Source organism: Oncorhynchus mykiss, chromosome 4 (genome assembly GCF_057628025.1).
Source record: "Oncorhynchus mykiss isolate SJ-2025 chromosome 4, ASM5762802v1, whole genome shotgun sequence".
NCBI classification, from domain to species: Eukaryota; Metazoa; Chordata; class Actinopteri; order Salmoniformes; family Salmonidae; genus Oncorhynchus; species Oncorhynchus mykiss.
In genome coordinates, this window is record NC_143025.1 from 8,434,017 (window position 1) to 8,453,594 (window position 19,578).

Here is a 19,578-nt window from a genome sequence, read left to right on the forward strand (position 1 = left end):
CTGAACAGCCTTACAAGGAGGCTAAATTTCACAGATACAGGCCCGCTCATGACTTTGAGCAAGACATTTACTGACATGGAAAGTCATTGTGGGAGGTTTTGAAAACTAAGGTAGGAAAGTATTTTCCTTAATCTGAATATGTGCTTCATGTTATAGGCAGGGGGCCTATATATTCTCATGTGCTCTGCTGCAACCAACATAAAATAAGAAAAATCTCAAGTTATATTGTGATGTGCGTTCTACTGTTAGTCTTGATAATGATATGAAATATGGTTATTGTAAACTGAGTATGTGTGCGTGCATATGGCAGGAGATCTGCAGTGACTTAAAAAAAAAAAAAAGCTGTACATTTGTCTTGAAAATTAGGCTAAAAGAAATTGACTTGTGTAAACACCACAGCTACATTTGAGTATGTGGGCATATAGTCTATGCCCCCTCTCACGCTGAGTGTTCTGGGACCTCCCGATTTAACAAATTAAGCACTGCATACTGTACACATCGTTTAAAGTGCCATAAGGAAGGGTTTCTCACCTATAGGCTATATTTGTTATTTTATTTAACTAAGCAAGTCAGTTAAGAACAAATTCTTATTTACAATGACGGCCTACCAAAAGGCCTCCTGCAGGACAGGTGCTGGGATTAAAAATAAATCAAATATAAATATAGGACAAAACACACATCACGACAAGAGAGACAACATGACATAAAGAGACCTAAGATGACAACACAGCATGGTATAGCAACACAACATAACAACAACATGGTAGCAACACAACATGGTAGCAGCACATAAACACATCTATCTATATATGATAATGGCTTGTATATAATTAAATGTCTTATGAATGGGAGTAACAGGGATTCTCACAACTCATGGGGATTATTAGGAGAGAATTGACCAGCTTTATACTAACGTGTATTTAAATATGAATTTCCAAAGCCAACATTAGATAGCTAACCCTTCCTCTAACCTTAAATTTACACCTATGATTTTATTACATATGATTGTCCTGCTTTCATTCCTATAGGAAATTATAAATATAAAAGTTGAGTAATTTTAATAAATAACAAATGTATTATTTTTGTTCTATTTTGCTGATAAGCTCCACTGAAGGGCTACTCCTAAACTTCTATAGTATGACGTCCTTCTCTGTTTACAATGACCGCACCATAGGAGTCATCCACACATACCGGTACTCACTATGCTTAGTAGACTTAGGAAGTATATGAGATCAAACTTTGCTTTCCAAACCTATTTTTGAAAAATTAAATTGTGTGCCAGTAATGCTGAGGTGCGCCTGCGCAGGTCATATGTGTGGCGCAGCGTCAAAGGCAATGCATCTCAGTGGTAGAGGAGTCACTACAGCCCTTGGTTCGATTCCAGGCTGTATCACAACCGGTCGTGATTGGGAGTCCCATAGGGTGGCGCACAATTGGCCCATCGTCCGGGTTAGGTAATGGCCGGAGTAGGCGTCATTGTAAATAAGAATTTGTTCTTAACTGATTTGCCTAGTTAAATACATGAAAGTGTGTGTGTGTGTGTGTGTGTGTATATATTTATATATAATATGTGTGTGTGTATATAATGTGTGTGCATATATTTATATATAATATATGTGTGTATATATAATATATATTTATATATAATATGTGTGTATATATAATATATATGTGTGTATATATAATATATATTTGTGTATATATAATATGTGTGTCTATATATAATATATATTTATATATAATATGTGTGTATATATATATATATAATATATATTTATGTGTATATATAATATATATGTGTGTGTATATATAATGTGTGTGTGTGTGTGAGAATCAATCATCCTGGATTTCTGACGAGTTAGCTAGGATTCGCATTACAGTGGGTACACTCGGTTTACTCCGGTGCAGCAGCCACATATATGCTCCGTATTGAAACACGTGATCCGTCAAACCATATCATGAAAATAATATATCTCTCACAAACCGTTTTACCGCATACTTTTATGACGTTATTCAGTGGTTACTTTTAGCTGCTTTTGCGATGGTGGTGGTACACTGTAAATTGCATGTAATATAATCCACATTCCTAGACATCAAAGTAGCGCTGGAGTCCCGAGTAGCTTTATCGAGTGCACCCTCTCGGGAATTTGTGATGAGGCGGGAAATGGCGTCCGAAGAGCCCGTCGATGGTCTGTGGTTCTGAACACAGCTGGCAGCGATAACGACGGACAGACCTCTCTCTCGGTGGCCGCACCGTTGCGGCTACCAGTGTGGACAGGCAAGCGGCAAGTTTGGTTACGAATTTATTTGCACCATCGGTAAGTAACGTTAATTGTTTATGGCTGTGTCAACATGTTTTTTTTTTTTTTTTTGATTCAAACGATTGCCATATCACCAGTGAGCACCTAGCTAGCCAGCTTGATGTAGCTTTTAAAAATGCTACCAGCTAACGTGACTAGCTAGCTATATCTAGCGACGATACTAGTCATTTAATTTATTAAAACTAATATTAAAACTGCTGACCGATGTTATGCATGTTGTTTGGTTGGCAATCGTGAAATCAAAATGGCTAGCTAGCCTGCTAATCTTAAGTGATGGATACCGTTAGCTAGTCGCCAGACAACTATTCCGTTACTTTAAAAAAATGTTAAATCGTTAGTCCCAATTTTGTTGGCTAGCTTTGCCATCTTACTACCTGTAATACCTGTATCTCGTTTTAGAATGGCCGGAATAAAATAATTGGGGTCGCTAACTGTTTTGGCTAGCTAGCCAAACACTGGTTACATAACAGTTAACTGGCTAATGTAATGTTCATGCTTGTCACTCGCTGTTCACTGGCTTGCTAACAACTGCTAGCTAGATACTAGCTAACCCATTACTAATGTTTGGAGCTATATATATGTGGTGGCATTTGGTCAAGTCTCATATTTATTTGGTTTAACGTCCTATGTGACTTGTCTTGTGAAAGGGAATTGTCGTCTTGACTAGTTACCTAGGTCTCATACTAGCAACTAGTTAAAAGTTTGCCAACAACTTCAGCTAGAAGGGGAAAAAAAAGCTTTGCAGAACGAACACCGCCCACTTTCCTGGTAGTGTTCATAAAATAACTACAAGTACTGTAGCATAGATCCCACTGTGGATATGTTATTGTGAATTTAAATCTGTATTCTGAAATATTTATACATTATAATTGCAATGACATATACTTATTAGCTTAATTATATAGTTATAATTCTCAATACTCTTTATTTATTTATTTTTTTAGATATAGTCGTTTTTGGGGAATACATGTCAAGAATATGCCAAACATCCTAACAAAGTAAAAATAAACACATTGTTAGGGCTATAATAAATAAATGCGTTGTGGCTGTATTAAAGCTTTGACTTGGCTACATGTCACCTCACTGGTTTCCTGTGTTGTCTTTGTTGTACTTGTAATATATATATTGCCCTGTCTGCTTGCTGTGCTGCCACACCAGTCTTCCATGTAACGTGTAGGATGATGAGGTTGAGAGTGCGGAAAGCTTCTCAGCAGACCAGCACCAAACCGAAACCTGGTCCCAAATCCAGCCCCGGCCGTCCAGCCCCAGCCTCGGCCCCCCGCCCAGCCCAGGCCAAGAGGAAACACTGTGAGGTGGAGCCCACTGCTGCGACCAGGAGAGGCCTCAGAATGCAGAAGAATGAGACGGGCCTGTTTTCCACCATCAAGAAGTTCATCAGGGGAAATGCTGTCAAGGTGTGTTTGTGTGAACTGTTTGCAAATGCTCACATTTTGGGTGGCAGGTAGCCTAGTGGTTAGAGCGTTGGGCCAGTAACGGAAAAGTTGCTAGATCGAATCCCTGAGCTGACGAGGTAAATATCTGTCCTTCTGCCCCTGAACAAAGTAGTTAACCCACTGTTCCTAGGCCGTCATTGTACACCGCTCAAAAAAATAAAGGGAACACTTAAACAACACAATGTAACTCCAAGTCAATCACACTTCTGTGAAATCAAACTGTCCACTTAGGAAGCAACACTGATTGACAATAAATGTCACATGCTGTTGTGCAAATGGAATAGACAACAGATGGAAATTATAGGCAATTAGCAAGACACCCCCAATAAAGGAGTGGTTCTGCAGGTGGGGACCACAGACCACTTCTCAGTTCCTATGCTTCCTGGCTGATGTTTTTGTCACTTTTGAATGCTGGCGGTGCTTTCACTCTAGTGGTAGCATGAGACGGAGTCTACAACCCACACAAGTGGCTCAGGTAGTGCAGCTCATCCAGGATGGCACATCAATGCGAGCTCTGGCAAGAAGGTTTGCTGTGTCTGTCAGCGTAGTGTCCAGAGCATGGAGGCGCTACCAGGAGACAGACCAGTACATCAGGAGACGTGGACGAGGGCAACAACCCAAGAGCAGGACCGCTACCTCCGCCTTTGTGCAAGGAGGAGCACTGCCAGAGCCCTGCAAAATGACCTCCAGCAGGCCACAAATGTGCGTGTCTGCTCAAACGGTCAGAAACAGACTCCATGAGGGTGGTATGAGGGCCCAACGTCCACAGGTGGGGGTTGTGCTTACAGCCCTACACCGTGCAGGACGTTTTTCATTTGCCAGAGAACACCAAGATTGGCAAATTCGCCACTGGCGCCCTGTGCTCTTCACAGATGAAAGCAGGTTCACACTGAGCACGTGACGGACGTGACAGTCTGGAGACGCCGTGGAGAACGTTCTGCTGCCTGCAACATCCTCCACCATGACCGGTTTGGTGGTGGGTCAGTCATGGTGTTGGGTGGCATTTCTTTGGGGGGCCGCACAGCCCTCCATGTGCTCGCCAGAGGTAGCCTGACTGCCATTAGGTACCGAGATGAGATTCTCAGACCCCTTGTGAGACCATATGCTGATGCGGTTGGCCCTGGGTTCCTCCTAATGCAAGACAATGCTAGACCTCATGTGGTTGGAGTGTGTCAGCAGTTCCTGGAAGAGGAAGGTATTGATGCTATGGACTGGCCCGCCCGTTCCCCAGACCTGAATCCAATTGAGCACATCTGGGACATCATGTCTCGCTCCATCCACCAACGCCACGTTGCACCACAGACTGTCCAGGAGTTGGTGGATGCTTTAGTCCAGGTCTGGGAGGAGATCCCTCAGGAGACCATGCCCAGGCGTTGTAGGGAGGTCATACAGGCACGTGGAGGCCACACACACTACTGAGCCTCATTTGGACTTGTTTTAAGGACATTACATCAAAGTTGGATCAGCCTGTAGTGTGGTTTTCCACTTTAATTTTGAGTGTGACTCCAAATCCAGACCTCCATGGGTTGATCAATTTGATTTCCATTGATCATTTTTGTGTGATTTTGTTGTCAGCACATTCAACTATGTAAAGAAAAGTATTTAATAAGAATATTTCATTCATTCATTCAGATCTAGGATGTGCTATTTTAGTGTTCCCTTTATTTTTTTGAGCAGTGTAAATAAGAATTTGTTGTTAATTGACTTGCCTAGTTAAAGGTTAAATATAAAATAAATTGCGGCACATCCCATTCATGTCACGGGATGGATATTTAGCGGTTTTACACGCTTCGTGTTCAAATAATCCAAATTACTTTGAGCTTCACAATCAATTTGAGATACTTTCAAATGATTTGGACACAGTGCGGGAAAAATACTAATATCGGTCGCATGACTTGAATGGGATTTGTACCTCAAATGCTAAAACAATTAGCATTTAGGATCAGTACCAGGGGAAACTAAAGCAAAGCATGGATTCCTGTCATCAAATTTTATTTGTCTCATGTGCCTAATACAACAGGACTTTACTGTGAAATGCTTACTTACAAGCCCTTAACCAACAATGCAGATCAAGAAATAGAGTTGGGAAAATATTTACCAAATAAACTAAAGTTAAAAAAACAAAACAAATAAAAAGTAACAACATACAATGACAAGGCTATATGCAGGGGGTACCAGTACTGAATTAATGTGTGGGGTTACAGGTTAGTCAAGGTCATTTGTACAGGTAGGTGGGGGTAAAGTGACTTTGCATAGATAAGTGTAAAAACAAAGGGGGATAAATGTTAATAGTCTGGGTGGCCATTTTGATGAATGGTTCAGCAATATTATAGCTTGGCTATAGAAGTAGTTAGGTGCCTTTTGGACCTAGACTTGACACTCCGGTACTGCTTGCCGTGCGGTAGCAGAGAGAACATTATGTCACTAGAGTCTTTGACAGTTTCTTTGGGCCTTCCTCTGACACTGCGTGGTGTGTATATACAGTACCAGTCAAAAGTATGGACACACCTACTCATTCAAGGGTTTTTCTTTGTTTTTACTATTTTCAACATAGTAAAGACATCAAAACTATGAAATAACACATGGAATCATGTAGTAACCAAAAAAGTGTTAAACAAATTAAAATGTTATATTCTTCAAAGCAGCCACCTTTATCTTGATGACAGCTTTGTACACTCTTGCCATTCTCTCAACCAGATTCACCCGGAATGCTTTTCCAACAGTCTTGAAGGAGTTCCCACACGTGCTGAGCACTCGTTGGCTGCTTTTCCTTCACTTTGCCGTCCAACTTATCCCAAACCATCTCAATTGGGTTGAGGTCGGGTGATTGTGATGCCAGGTCATCTGATGCAGCCCCATCACTCTCCTTGGTCAAATAGCCCTTACACAGCCTGGAGGTGTGTTGGGTCATTGTCCTGTTGAAAAACAAATGATAGTCCCACTAAGTGCAAACCAGATGGGGTGGCTTTTTGCTGCAGAATGGTATGGTAGCCATGCTGGTGAAGTGTGCCTTGAATTCTAAATAAATCACTGAGACCATCCGTTCACCAACTCTGTGTCTCACAAAGACGTGGCCTTCACCTGCAACAGCTTTCAGTGGCTCATTTGTATAAAAATAAATATATATAGAGAGAGAGAGACCTGGGAACCAGCCTGATCACTGTTCACCATGCTATTTCACTTCACATTTTCTGATATCTGAAGAGAAATATAAAGGCGAATCCATTGATCAGGTTGGTCCATTATCCACCAGGCTAATCATAACCAGTATTGATCGTGTCTGATCAGTGCTCAGTTTGTGTGTGTGACCGTCCAATATCTTTGAGGAAGGGCTAGGAGCTGATCTACGCTGCTGTGACCATTTAATGAAACACTGGTAAAGACTAACTAACTGCCATTGATAATAGAACAGTGACTGTGTTCACAGAAACATGTATGGAGCCAGCACATGGAGACTTGCAAGATGATGTGATGAAGTCCAGACTGACAGACAGGCTTGATACTGATGTCTCTGAATGGAGAGAGGCCTGGCACTCTGTACTGATGTCTCTGAATGAGAGAGGCCTGGCACTCTGTACTAATGTCTCTGAATGGAGAGAGACCTGGCACTCTGTACTGATGTCTCTGAATGGAGAGAGGCCTGGCACTCTGTACTAATGTCTCTGAATGGAGAGAGACCTGGCACTCTGTACTAATGTCTCTGAATGGAGAGAGACCTGGCACTCTGTACTGATGTCTCTGAATGGAGAGAGACCTGGCACTCTGTACTGATGTCTCTGAATGGAGAGAGGCCTGGCACTCTGTACTAATGTCTCTGAATGGAGACACCCACATCACCCCCCCCCCCCCCCCCAGCCAAGTTACATTTGGCTTCTGTTTCTTGAGGAGCGAGCCCCCCCCCCCCCCCCACAAAAAAAGAGGCCAAAATGTGCAGGTGTAATTCACCTTTTTTAAAGTTAAAATGGCATTTTGATCTTAAAACAGTTGAAGAGGATTAGCATCCTAAATTAAAGCTACAAGTCAGAAGGGTGCCATATTGAATGTTGCTTTCAGCAAGTTGTGACACTAACCACTAGTCCCTCTACTCTGCTTCCTTTCTGTCAGATGGAGCATGACATCCCAGCTAAGAGGAGTCGTGTTGATTGTAAAGTGGACAGCAGCAACCTGATCACGTCTTCTCCTCATCCTCTTAACAAAGCTATCCCCAGGGGCTGCAGGAGAAGCGCTAACAAACCTGGTGAGTCAAGACATTCCTCTGGCATAATTAAGCAATGAGGCGCGAGGTGGTGTGGTATATGGCCAATATACCACGGCTAAGGGCTGTTCTTATATCCTGCGTTGCCAAAAAGCAGGTGGATTTTGCAGGTTTCATTGGAAATAGTGAAGTTCCCTTGTTTTTCCCCCTCAGATCCAATGACGTTGAACAGTAAGCCCCTGAAGCCCAACGGTAAACTGGAGGTCCCCGTGGAGGTGGCCATCAGCCCTCCTCGCACTACTCTCCTGGGCACGATCTTCTCTCCCGTCTTCAACTTCTTCTCACCTGCAACCAAGACGGGTAACAGAATCTGCCTCAAGTCTCATCATTGTGTCTTGTGTTTTTTTTGTTGTTTTGTTTTTTTTTTCAACCAGGAAGACCAGTCTAAGAGTGTGACTGGTTACAGATTAAGGCTGTTATTGGACTGAAACACATTGACTCAATGAAGTTCCTCCAACGTGCTTTACTGATCCATGACTTGGTGTAATCTGTCTGGGATACCAGCCCCATGGTTCATTTTTTTTTACCGGTCCTAAAGGAATTCTCTTGTATACCTCCCTCTTCTCCACGTCGCTCCTGTGTATTCCCCTCGTCCAGCCAGAGGTTTTAAATGTAAAACACATTTGTGTTACACACACTTTCTTTTTTTTCATCCATGTTCACTCTTCTCTCGTCATTGCCTTATTCCTCTCTGTGAACAGGCGTTAACAAGAGAAGATGCAAAGAATCAAAGAAAAATACTTTTTGAGATTAACCCCCTGTGTCTCTCTTGTATCTCCCCGATCTAGCCACTCTTGGGTCTGACTCACCTGGGCAGGTGCTGGAGGCTGAGGAGATTGTGAAGGAGGTGGAGGAAATGTCGACCAGTACCCCCACATCTACAGAAGACGTCGTCCTGTCTCCTGTTGCTCCAGTACCACCACCACCACCACCGGCTCCTCTGGCTACACCAGAACCACCTGTGGAGGAAGGGGAGATGGTTACAGAAACAGATACGCCCCTTCTAACAGGTAACCGTGGCGATACGCCCCTTCTAACAGGCCACCGTGGCGGTACGCCCCTTCTAACAGGCCACCGTGGCGGTACGCCCCTTCTAACAGGCCACCGTGGCGGTACGCCCCTTCTAACAGGCCACCGTGGCGATTAGTAATCTGGAATATTCAGTGGAATTTTTTACATGCTATGTTGAAATACCCGGGGTGAAAAGTAGATGCGAATAAATAAAACCTGTGGATTTCTGTTTATAAATATGTCATCCAGCTCCGGTATGTACCCCAGTCAGCTGTTACCCCCACGCCCCTCCCACGGCCCCTGCAGACGGCACCTACGAGGAGGACTGGGAAGTCTTTGATCCGTGAGTACCTACCTACCTCTTAGTTTATTTACCAATCAAACAACGTTTTAAGTGCCCCTCTTTAAATGTCTGTGGAATAATAAGTAGTAGAAATAGGTTGCCCATCTGCGTGTCGTCATCACCATCAAACCAACTGTGTGTGTGTGTGCAAATGTTTTTTTTTTTTACATTTTTTTACTTGAACCAACTAATATCTTCTGTGCCTGCTCTGTTTTCAGGTACTTCTTCATCAAGCATGTGCCTCCGTTGACAGAGGAGCAGATCGCCAGGAAACCAGCACTGCCTCTCAAAACACGCAGCACACCAGAGTTCTCCCTGGTCCTAGATTTGGTGAGTAGCACTTTTTTTTTTTATATATTTGAGTCATTAGCAGAACCTCTTGTCTAGCCTGGGTGCCGGTGAGTTTCTGCTCTCTTTTAATATAGCCTGGGTGCCAGTCTACGACAGTTGCGTTCCCATTGGAGCGCCTACGATTGGTTTCTCAAAATTCTGGGGCTAAGCAAAGGTTAAATTTGGCTTGACAGTTGGAGTAGGCAGAAGAAGCACAAACCAATCTGCGACTAGGCTAGCTCTCATCTACAGCGTCCCGTGCATTCAACTAAAGAAGGTTGAACAGCCGCTAACCAGAAGGTGTACTGTTTGTGTCTTCATCAGGACGAGACGTTGGTGCACTGTAGTCTGAATGAGTTGGATGACGCAGCCCTGACCTTCCCTGTTCTGTTCCAAGACGTCATCTACCAGGTACAGGCTGTGATACTATAGAAATCCACAGGTGTTAAGTGATTGTCAATGGGCTTTTTCTCAATTCTTCTTTCCTTGTGTCCTCTCTCTCTCCTCGCTTTATTCTCAAACCACATTGTAAGAGAATATCCAAGGGCTTTTTTCCCATGGATTACTTCTATGCGTTTTGAGAAGGAGGGGGGGGGGGGGGGACATGAGGAATCAAGGTAAGACAAATCGAGAAAAAGCATGGGGATTTATGTGATTTGTCGTGTTAAAATGGCCAGCTTCAGTCATCTGATTCTAGTCATGGTTACTTCTAGTCAGGCAGCTCAAATCAAATTTTATTTGTCACATACACATGGTTAGCAGATGTTAATGTGAGTGTAGCGAAATGCTTGTGCTTCTAGTTCCGACAATGCAGTAATAACCAGCAAGTAATCTAACTAACAATTCCAAAACTACTGTCTTATACACAGTGTAAGGGGATAAAGAATATGTACATAAGATATATGATGGTACAGAGCAGCATAGGCAAGAAACAGTAGATGTATCGAGTACAGTATATACATATGAGATGAGTATGTAAACAAAGTGGCATAGTTTAAAATGGCTAGTGATACATGTATTACATAAGAATACAGTCGATGATATAGAGTACAATATATACGTATGCATATGAGATGAATAATGTAGGGTAAGTAACATTATATAAGGTAGCATTGTTTAAAGTGGCAGCTTAGTGTCCCATTCAGGCAGCTTAGTGTCCCATTCAGGGGACCCCCACTTTTGTTAGTGTCTTATTGGTCAAGGTCAGCCAATTACTTATCAGCACATCTCGTTCGGCCTAGATTCCCTGGACTTCAGTTAGTGTTGCACCCTGGGAACACCGTATGGTCAGAAACGTCCCCATCCTAATGAGCACTACCAGCGTTTTCCCTCCGTAGGACTAAATCCATGTCTGTCTGATGTTTAAGTGTACGTGTACATGTTGGGTCCCTCTTTCTTCGCTTGGATGGTCCCCCCATGCAGGGGTACTTGTCGGTGTCTTCAACATCAAATTACATAAGTGACCTGAGAACCGGAACCTCCGGTGTGCCACTGGGGGGCAGGAGGGATTCCCGAACACCTCCGGTGTGCCACTGGGGGGCAGGAGGGATTCCCGAACACCTCCGGTGTGCCACTGGGGGGCAGGAGGGATTCCCGAACACCTCCGGTGTGCCACTGGGGGGGAGGAGGGATTCCCGAACACCTCCGGTGTGCCACTGGGGGGGAGGAGGGATTCCCGAACACCTCCGGTGTGCCACTGGGGGGGAGGAGGGATTCCCGAACACCTCCGGTGTGCCACTGGGGGGGAGGAGGGATTCCCGAACACCTCCGGTGTGCCACTGGGGGGGAGGAGGGATTCCCGAACACCTCCGGTGTGCCACTGGGGGGGAGGAGGGATTCCCGAACACCTCCGGTGTGCCACTGGGGGGGAGGAGGGATTCCCGAACACCTCCGGTGTGCCACTGGGGGGGAGGAGGGATTCCCGAACACCTCCGGTGTGCCACTGGGGGGGAGGAGGGATTCCCGAACACCTCCGGTGTGCCACTGGGGGGGAGGAGGGATTCCCGAACACCTCCGGTGTGCCACTGGGGGGGGGAGGAGGGATTCCCGAACACCTCCGGTGTGCCACTGGGGGGGGGGGGGAGGGATTCCCGAACACCTCCGGTGTGCCACTGGGGGGGGGGGGGGGGGGGGGATTCCCGAACACCGCCGGTGTGCCACTGGGGGGGGGGGATTCCCGAACACCGCCGGTGTGCCACTGGGGGGGAGGGATTCCCGAACACCTCCGGTGTGCCACTGGGGGGGGAGGGATTCCCGAACACCTCCGGTGTGCCACTGGGGGGGGAGGGATTCCCGAACACCTCCGGTGTGCCACTGGGGGGCGGGAGGGATTCCCGAACACCTCCGGTGTGCCACTGGGGGGCAGGAGGGATTCCCGAACACCTCCGCTGTTCCAGCCAAGCGCAACAATTTGAACCATCGTTAATGTCAGTTCTCACTGGACATGATTCTCGGTTATCTGAACCACGAGTGGTCAGATGTATGTGGCTATCTTCCGTTAAACTCCCCTTAACCTGGACATCCGTCTCATCCCTGTTCTGACCGGACATTCTGTAGTGGTTGCTACCGGCAACTAAGGTTTCTTATTACATTGATGGTCCGTTGATTTTTCTACAACCCGACCCCTATTTTTTTCATCATGCAAAACATATCTTTCAATGAACAGGGAACGCTCTTGACATGATATGGTTTCCATATCATTCTTTCTTCTCTGCAGGTGTACGTGCGTTTGAGGCCGTTCTTCAGAGAGTTCCTGGAGCGCATGTCTCAAATTTACGAGGTGAGGTCCTATGTGTTTAATACATAGACATCAGACCACTGTAGACTAGAGTGAAAATTAATTCCTGTCTTGTTCTGTCAATAAAAAAAATTCCCCCACCTGTACTATCCTGATCCTACAACAGTTTTATAACCCCGGAACATTCTTGTCCCTTATCAAAAAAAATCGCTGAATTTTGTACGCAAAAGTATGTAGGCTATTCAATCAAATTTGTGTTTTAAAGCCCTTTTTACATCAGCAGATGTCACAAAGTGCTATACAGTCACCCAGCCTAAAACCCCAAACAACCAGCAATGCCTGTGAGAATGTCAAGAGTGTGCAAAGCTGGCATCAAGGGTGGCTACTTTGAAGAATCTCAAATATAAAATATATTTTGATTTGTTTAACACATTCTTGGTTACTACATGATTCCATGTGTGTTATTTCATAGTTTTCATGTTTTTTTTAGTTTATTCTACAATGTAGAAAATAGTGAAAGGGAAAAACCCCTGTCTGTCCTGTCTGTATTTCCACCCCTATTACTGCACTGCCCTTTCCTGTGGACTGTTGATCCTGTCCCGAACTTGACTCCTATTCCCTGACAGATTCCCGCAGGGTCCCGTTCTCGTGTAAACCTCTACTGTAGACTTCACTGGGACAGACAATCAAACAGAACGGAAATATATAGTCAAAATTATTCTTATGGGTTTCTTGTTGTTCATAGATCATTCTGTTCACTGCCTCTAAGAAGGTGTATGCAGACAAGCTGCTCAACATCCTGGACCCCAAGAAACAGTTGGTCAGGTCAGTTAAATAAAGTTATTGCTTTTGAATGATTACAAATAACCCGTGTTGAGTTGCACCGTGACCTGTATCCCAAATGGCACAATATTCCCCAAAAGTAGTGCACCTATGTAGGGATTAGGGTGCGTGTATAAAGCTTGCGCTAATGTCCTAACACCCACTTCTACACTTGGCTAATCATTTGGATTATTCCTCTACCTCTCCTACAGGCATCGTTTGTTTCGTGAGCACTGTGTATGTGTTCAAGGAAACTACATCAAGGACCTAAACATTCTTGGAAGAGATCTTTCAAAAACAATAATAATCGACAATTCACCTCAAGCCTTCGCCTATCAGGTAAGCTTTTACAGTACAGCTACTCATTCTATCCCGCAGGAATCGCATACTTAAATTATATGCCCTCAATATACTAAGTATTTTGGATAAATAGTGAGGGCAAAGTGGCATATACGATTCAAAACGTCATGGTTCTTCATCACAGCTTTCCAATGGGATTCCCATCGAGAGCTGGTTCATGGACAGGAACGATAACGAGCTTCTCAAGCTGGTTCCTTTCCTGGAGAAGCTAGTGGAGATGGTATGTACTCATTCTGGAGAAGCTAGTGGAGATGGTATGTACTCGTTCTGGAGAAGCTAGTGGAGATGGTATGTACTCGTTCTGGAGAAGCTAGTGGAGATGGTATGTACTCATTCTGGAGAAGCTAGTGGAGATGGTATGTACTCATTCTGGAGAAGCTAGTGGAGATTCTATGTACTCATTCTGGAGAAGCTAGTAGAGATGGTATGTACTCATTCTGGAGAAGCTAGTGGAGATTCTATGTACTCATTCTGGAGAAGCTAGTAGAGATGGTATGTACTCATTCTGGAGAAGCTAGTGGAGATGGTATGTACTCATTCTGGAGAAGCTAGTGGAGATGGTATGTACTCATTCTGGAGAAGCTAGTGGAGATGGTATGTACTCATTCTGGAGAAGCTAGTGGAGATGGTATGTACTCCTTCTGGAGAAGCTAGTGGAGATGATATGTACTCATTCTGGAGAAGCTAGTGGAGATGGTATGTACTCATTCTGGAGAAGCTAGTGGAGATGGTATGTACTCATTCTGGAGAAGCTAGTGGAGATGGTATGTACTCATTCTGGAGAAGCTAGTAGAGATGGTATGTACTCATTCTGGAGAAGCTAGTAGAGATGGTATGTACTCATTCTGGAGAAGCTAGTGGAGATGGTATGTACTCATTCTGGAGAAGCTAGTGGAGATGGTATGTACTCATTCTGGAGAAGCTAGTAGAGATGCTATGAAATTTAAAAAAGTAATACTTTTTTTTTTTTTAATGTGCATCCAACTCAAATGACTTCTTTATGTACTCACTCAAACATTTGCCAATGTACCTGTTAGATTGTCTGTATCCGGCTTGCATAAACAGACCGGTTTCTCTTCTTTCTCTTCCTCCACGAACGTCACCTTGGTCATTTGTGTTGCTGTACTATTTTATGCCACCTCTACTGTCTGTTCTTACACTCCTCCACAGAATGAGGACGTAAGGCCTTACGTCAGAGAACGGTTTCGTCTTCACGATCTCCTTCCTCCAGACTGATTTATGATTGGTTGACCCAGCAGGCTAACCAATAGAAATATAGAATGTATATTTATATTAGAATGTTCATTCTAATTCTATGGATTAGCCCTGCAGTACTTGGAGAGGGATGCCTTCCCTTCAACACAGCGGAGATGAGGAGAATCAAGTTTAACTGACTCTAATGAGGATGTTGTTTTAAATGGATCTCTGCCTACAACTACAACTTTTTCATTACTGATGAAAATACCAACAAAACACCATTACAGAGGATTTTCTTGTTACAGAAAACAACAAAACACAAATCTTTATAATTCCTGAAGCTATGTACAGTTTGAGTATTTGTATATGTTTTGTATTCTCGAACTAAACTGTTATACTCAAACTAAACTGTACCCCCAGGGTAGAGCAGTCCCCTTGTATTGTAAAAGGCTTCTGCCTAGACGGATGGACCTCTTTGTTTATTCTTGAAAGCAGGGCCGTGTTCGTTAAGGCACAAACGTTTTGCAACGAAGGAAAATAAAGCGTTTCTGATTGGACAAGTCCAGGCAGAACCTCTCCAATTCGGACCGTTTTCTTCGTTTTTGGTGCCTAATGAACAAGAAGACCGTGGCGACTTTCTGGGAGATTGTTTCTCATCTGCAGCTACACTTTTGGACTGAATGTCATGCAGTATTTGAGTGTGAGGACCTGACTGCTCCAGACTCAGTTTAACAGGAATGGGCAGTCAAACCTGTATAATATACACACTCGATTACATGTGTACATATGACCTATATATTTTTCAACTTTTCACTGTGCTTCTGGTTTTAGTATGTGTTCCTATTTTAACTGACTGCTTCTTTTACTTTTTTATTTTTTATTTACGTCTTTGGAAGAAAAAGAAAAAAGGTGATTTTTCTGTTGTCTGCCTGCAATTTTTACATCCCAAATGGCAGCCTATTCTCTATATAGTGCACTGTATGACCACAGTCCTATGGGACCTATTCTCTATATAGTGCACTGTTTGACCACAGTCCTATGGGACCTATTCCCTATATAGTGCACTGTATGACCACAGTCCTATGGGACCTATTCTCTATATAGTGCACTGTTTGACCACAGTCCTATGGGACCTATTCCCTATATAGTGCACTGTATGACCACAGTCCTATGGGACCTATTCTCTATATAGTGCACTGTTTGACCACAGTCCTATGGGACCTATTCTCTATATAGTGCACTGTTTGACCACAGTCCTATGGGACCTATTCTCTATATAGTGCACTGTTTGACCACAGTCCTATGGGACCTATTCCCTATATAGTGCACTGTATGACCACAGTCCTATGGGACCTATTCTCTATATAGTGCACTGTTTGACCACAGTCCTATGGGACCTATTCTCTATATAGTGCACTGTTTGACCACAGTCCTATGGGACCTATTCCCTATATAGTGCACTATACAAAAGAATAGGGTGTCATTTGGTATGCATGCTTACTTCCTAGTCTGCTTTTTAGTCCCATTTTAAGTGCAGTTATGTAGTCTCTAACAAGGTGCAGGTTTTAATCTATCTTTTAAGAGGAAATGTTTATGAAATCATCATGATGATGTGTATAGGTCGTAATGTTAATGTAGTATAAGGTTTCACTTGGAAGACCATTCAACAAGCCATAATGATGGCCCAGATATTCATTTAGAAAATGTATCTTTTGAGATTTCACCCCTTTTTTTGTTTTTTTGTAAAGATGTTTAAAAATACCCTTAAGATGCTCTGTTTTTTTTAGGGTGTGATGAAGAGTTTAAGGAGAAAGGAAGGCTTCGGAGCTCCTGCACTTTTTGTATAAAAAAAAAACAACTTTTAAATGCAGCCCTATGTAAAAAATATTTTTTTGTACACAAGTTATCACCTCAATTGTTATGTCCGGACTATTTTGAAATCGTAGCACCAGCAAAACGGCTAACATTTTGTTTTTATCTTTTAAATCATGTTTTTCATTGCTGTTCTTAGTCGTGGGTGTGTGGAATCTCTTATGTATGAGTCTAAAAGTTTGGCCGATAAGACTCCCATGTTGTCATTGACCATCTTGGACGGTCACTCCTGTTGTACTCGGTGTTACTCAATGGTGTCCTTGATCATAAATACATTTTTATACAATTAATGAAAATGAATGATTTACGTTTTGCTTTTGAACTGCATCAGTATGAGCCAAGACGCATACATTATTTAGCAAGATACTCTTAGTCACACACACACACACACACTAAAAAATACAAAAGTATGTGGACACCCCTACAAATTATTGGGATTTGACTATTTCAGCCACACCTGTTGCTGACAGGTGTATACAATTGAGCCGTGCCATGCAATCTCCATAGACAAACATTGGCAGTAGAATGTCCTGTACTGAAAAGCTCAGTGACTTTCAACGTGGCATAGGATTCCACCTTTACAACAAGTCAGTTCGGCAAATTTCTGTCCTGGTCAACTGTAAGTGCTGTGATTGTGAAGTGGAATTGTCTAGGTGCAACAACGGCTCAGCTGTGAAGTGGTAGACCACACACGCTCACAGAACGTCTGTCCTCGGTTGCAACGCTCACTACCGAGTTCCAAATTTTCTCTGGAAGCAAAGTCAGCACCGGAACTGTTCATCGTGTGCTTCAGGAAATACGTTTTTGATGGCTGAGCAGCAGCACACAAACCTAAGATCGCAATGCCAAGCTTCTGCTGGAATGGGTTAAAGCTCCCCGCCAATGGGCTCTGAAGCGGTGGAAACGCGTTCTCTGGAGTGATGAATCACATTCATCTGACAGTCCGACGGAGGAATCTGGGTTTGGTGGATGCCAGGAGAACGCTACCTGCCCCAATGTGTAGTGCCGACTGTAAAGTTTGGAGGAGGAGGAATAATGGTCTGGGGCTGTTTTTCATGGTTCGAGCTAGGCCCCTTAATTCCAGTGAATGGAAATTCTAGACGATTCTGTGCTTCCAATTTTGTGGCAACAGTTTGAGGAATGCCCTTTCCTGTTTCAGCATGACAATGCCCCCGGTGCACAAAACGAGGTCCATACAGAAGAAATGGTTTGTCAAGATCTGTGTGGAAGAACTAGACTGGCCGGCACAGAGCCCTGACCTCAAACCTATCGAACACCTTTGGGATGAATTGAGCCCCCGTGCACAGAGCAACATACCTTTTGGTCATCTTAGTGCGGAAAGTATTCAGACCCCTTGATTAAAAAAAAAAAACACGTTTACGTTAGACTTTAATGGATTACATAACTTTTATCCCCCTCATCAGTCTACACACAATACCCCATAATGACAAAGCAAAAACTGGTATTTAGACATTTTTGCAAATGTATTCAAAATAAAACAAATTAAATACCTTACGTAAGTATTCAGACCCTTTGCTATGAGACTCGAAATTGAACCAAGCCATTTGGATGAAGGAATTGTCCGTAGAGCTCAGACAGGATTGTGTCGAGGCACAGATCTGGGGACGGGTACCAAAACATTTCTGCATCATTGAAGGTCCCCAGGAACACAGTGGACTCCATCATTCTTAAATGGAAGAAGTTTGGAACCACCAAGACTCTTTCAAGAGCTGGCCGCCCGGCCAAACTGCGTTTGGGGAAGAAGGGCCTTGGTCAGGGAGGTGACCAAAAATGCAGTGGTCACTGTGACAGAGCTCCTCTGTGGAGATAGGAGAACCTTCCAGAATAACAACCATCTCTGCAGCACTGCACAAATCAGGCCTTTATGGTTTAGTGGCCAGACGGAAGCCGTGCCTTTTAATGAGGAATGGCTTCCATGACAGCCCTCTTGGAGTTTGCCAAAAGGCACCTAAAGGACTCTCGGACCATGAGAAACAAGATTCTCTGGTCTGATGAAGCCAATATTGAACACTTTGGCCTGAATGCCAAGTGTCACGTCTTGAGGAAACCTGGCACCATCCCTACGGTGAAGCATGGTGGTGGCAGCATCATGCTGTGGGGATGTTTTTCAGCAGCAGGGACTGGGAGACTAGTCAGGATCGGGGGAAAGATGAACGGAGCAAATTACAGTAAGATCCTTTTTGAAAACCTGCTTCAGAGCACTCAGATCCTCAAACTGGGGTGAAGGTTCACCTTCCAACAGGACAACAACCCTAAGCACACAGCCAAGACAATGCAGGAGTGGCTTCGGGAAAAGTCAAGGGGGCCTATGCCCTCCCAGGCCCATCCATGGCTGTGCCCGGGTCATGTGAAATCCATAGATTAGGGCCTAATGAATTGACTGATTTCCTTTATATGAACTGAAACAGTCAAATCATTGAAATTGTTGCATTTGTATTTTTATTCGGTGTCAGAGCAAGGTGTCAGAGAGAGTGGCGTCACCGATTGAAACACCATAAATCGGCTCTTCACAGTCCTCAAGTCCAGAACAGACCATGGGAGGCACACAGTACTACATAGAGCCATGACTACATGGAACTCTATTCCACATCAAGTAACTGACGCAAGCAGTAAAATTAAAACATTTCAAAACACCTGATGGAACAGCGGGGACTGTGAAGCAAGACAAACATTGGCACAGACACATGTATACACACACATGATAACATGCACTATACATATGGGTTTAGTACTGTAGACGTGGTAGTGGTGGAGTAGGGGCCTGAGGGCACACAATGTGTTGTGAAATCTGTGAATGTATTGTAATATTTTTTAAATCGTATAAATTCCCTTCATTTTTCTGGACCCCAGGAAGA

General features: G+C 43.8%; 1 protein-coding gene across 3 annotated transcripts; it reads left to right on the forward strand.

The window, feature by feature from the left end:
- Positions 1-1,870: 1,870 nt before the first annotated feature.
- Positions 1,871-16,998, forward strand: LOC110521224 (CTD small phosphatase-like protein 2-A). Of its 3 annotated transcripts, none has more exons than XM_090231052.1 (13): positions 1,871-2,318; positions 3,480-3,736; positions 7,880-8,012; positions 8,184-8,330; positions 8,819-9,040; positions 9,291-9,384; positions 9,603-9,714; positions 10,039-10,125; positions 12,431-12,493; positions 13,197-13,276; positions 13,486-13,612; positions 13,758-13,853; positions 14,804-16,998. In XM_090231052.1, the coding sequence occupies exons 2-13, from the start codon at positions 3,500-3,502 to the stop codon at positions 14,867-14,869; spliced, it is 1,464 nt and encodes a 487-aa protein (XP_090087178.1). In that variant the 5' UTR covers positions 1,871-2,318; positions 3,480-3,499; the 3' UTR covers positions 14,870-16,998. The 3 variants fall into 3 exon arrangements, with proteins under 3 accessions (XP_090087178.1, XP_090087179.1, XP_090087176.1); XM_090231050.1 differs by having other exon boundaries at positions 2,148-2,318; positions 3,499-3,736; XM_090231053.1 differs by lacking the exon at positions 14,804-16,998 and having other exon boundaries at positions 1,876-2,318; positions 13,758-13,930.
- Positions 16,999-19,578: the final 2,580 nt, after the last annotated feature.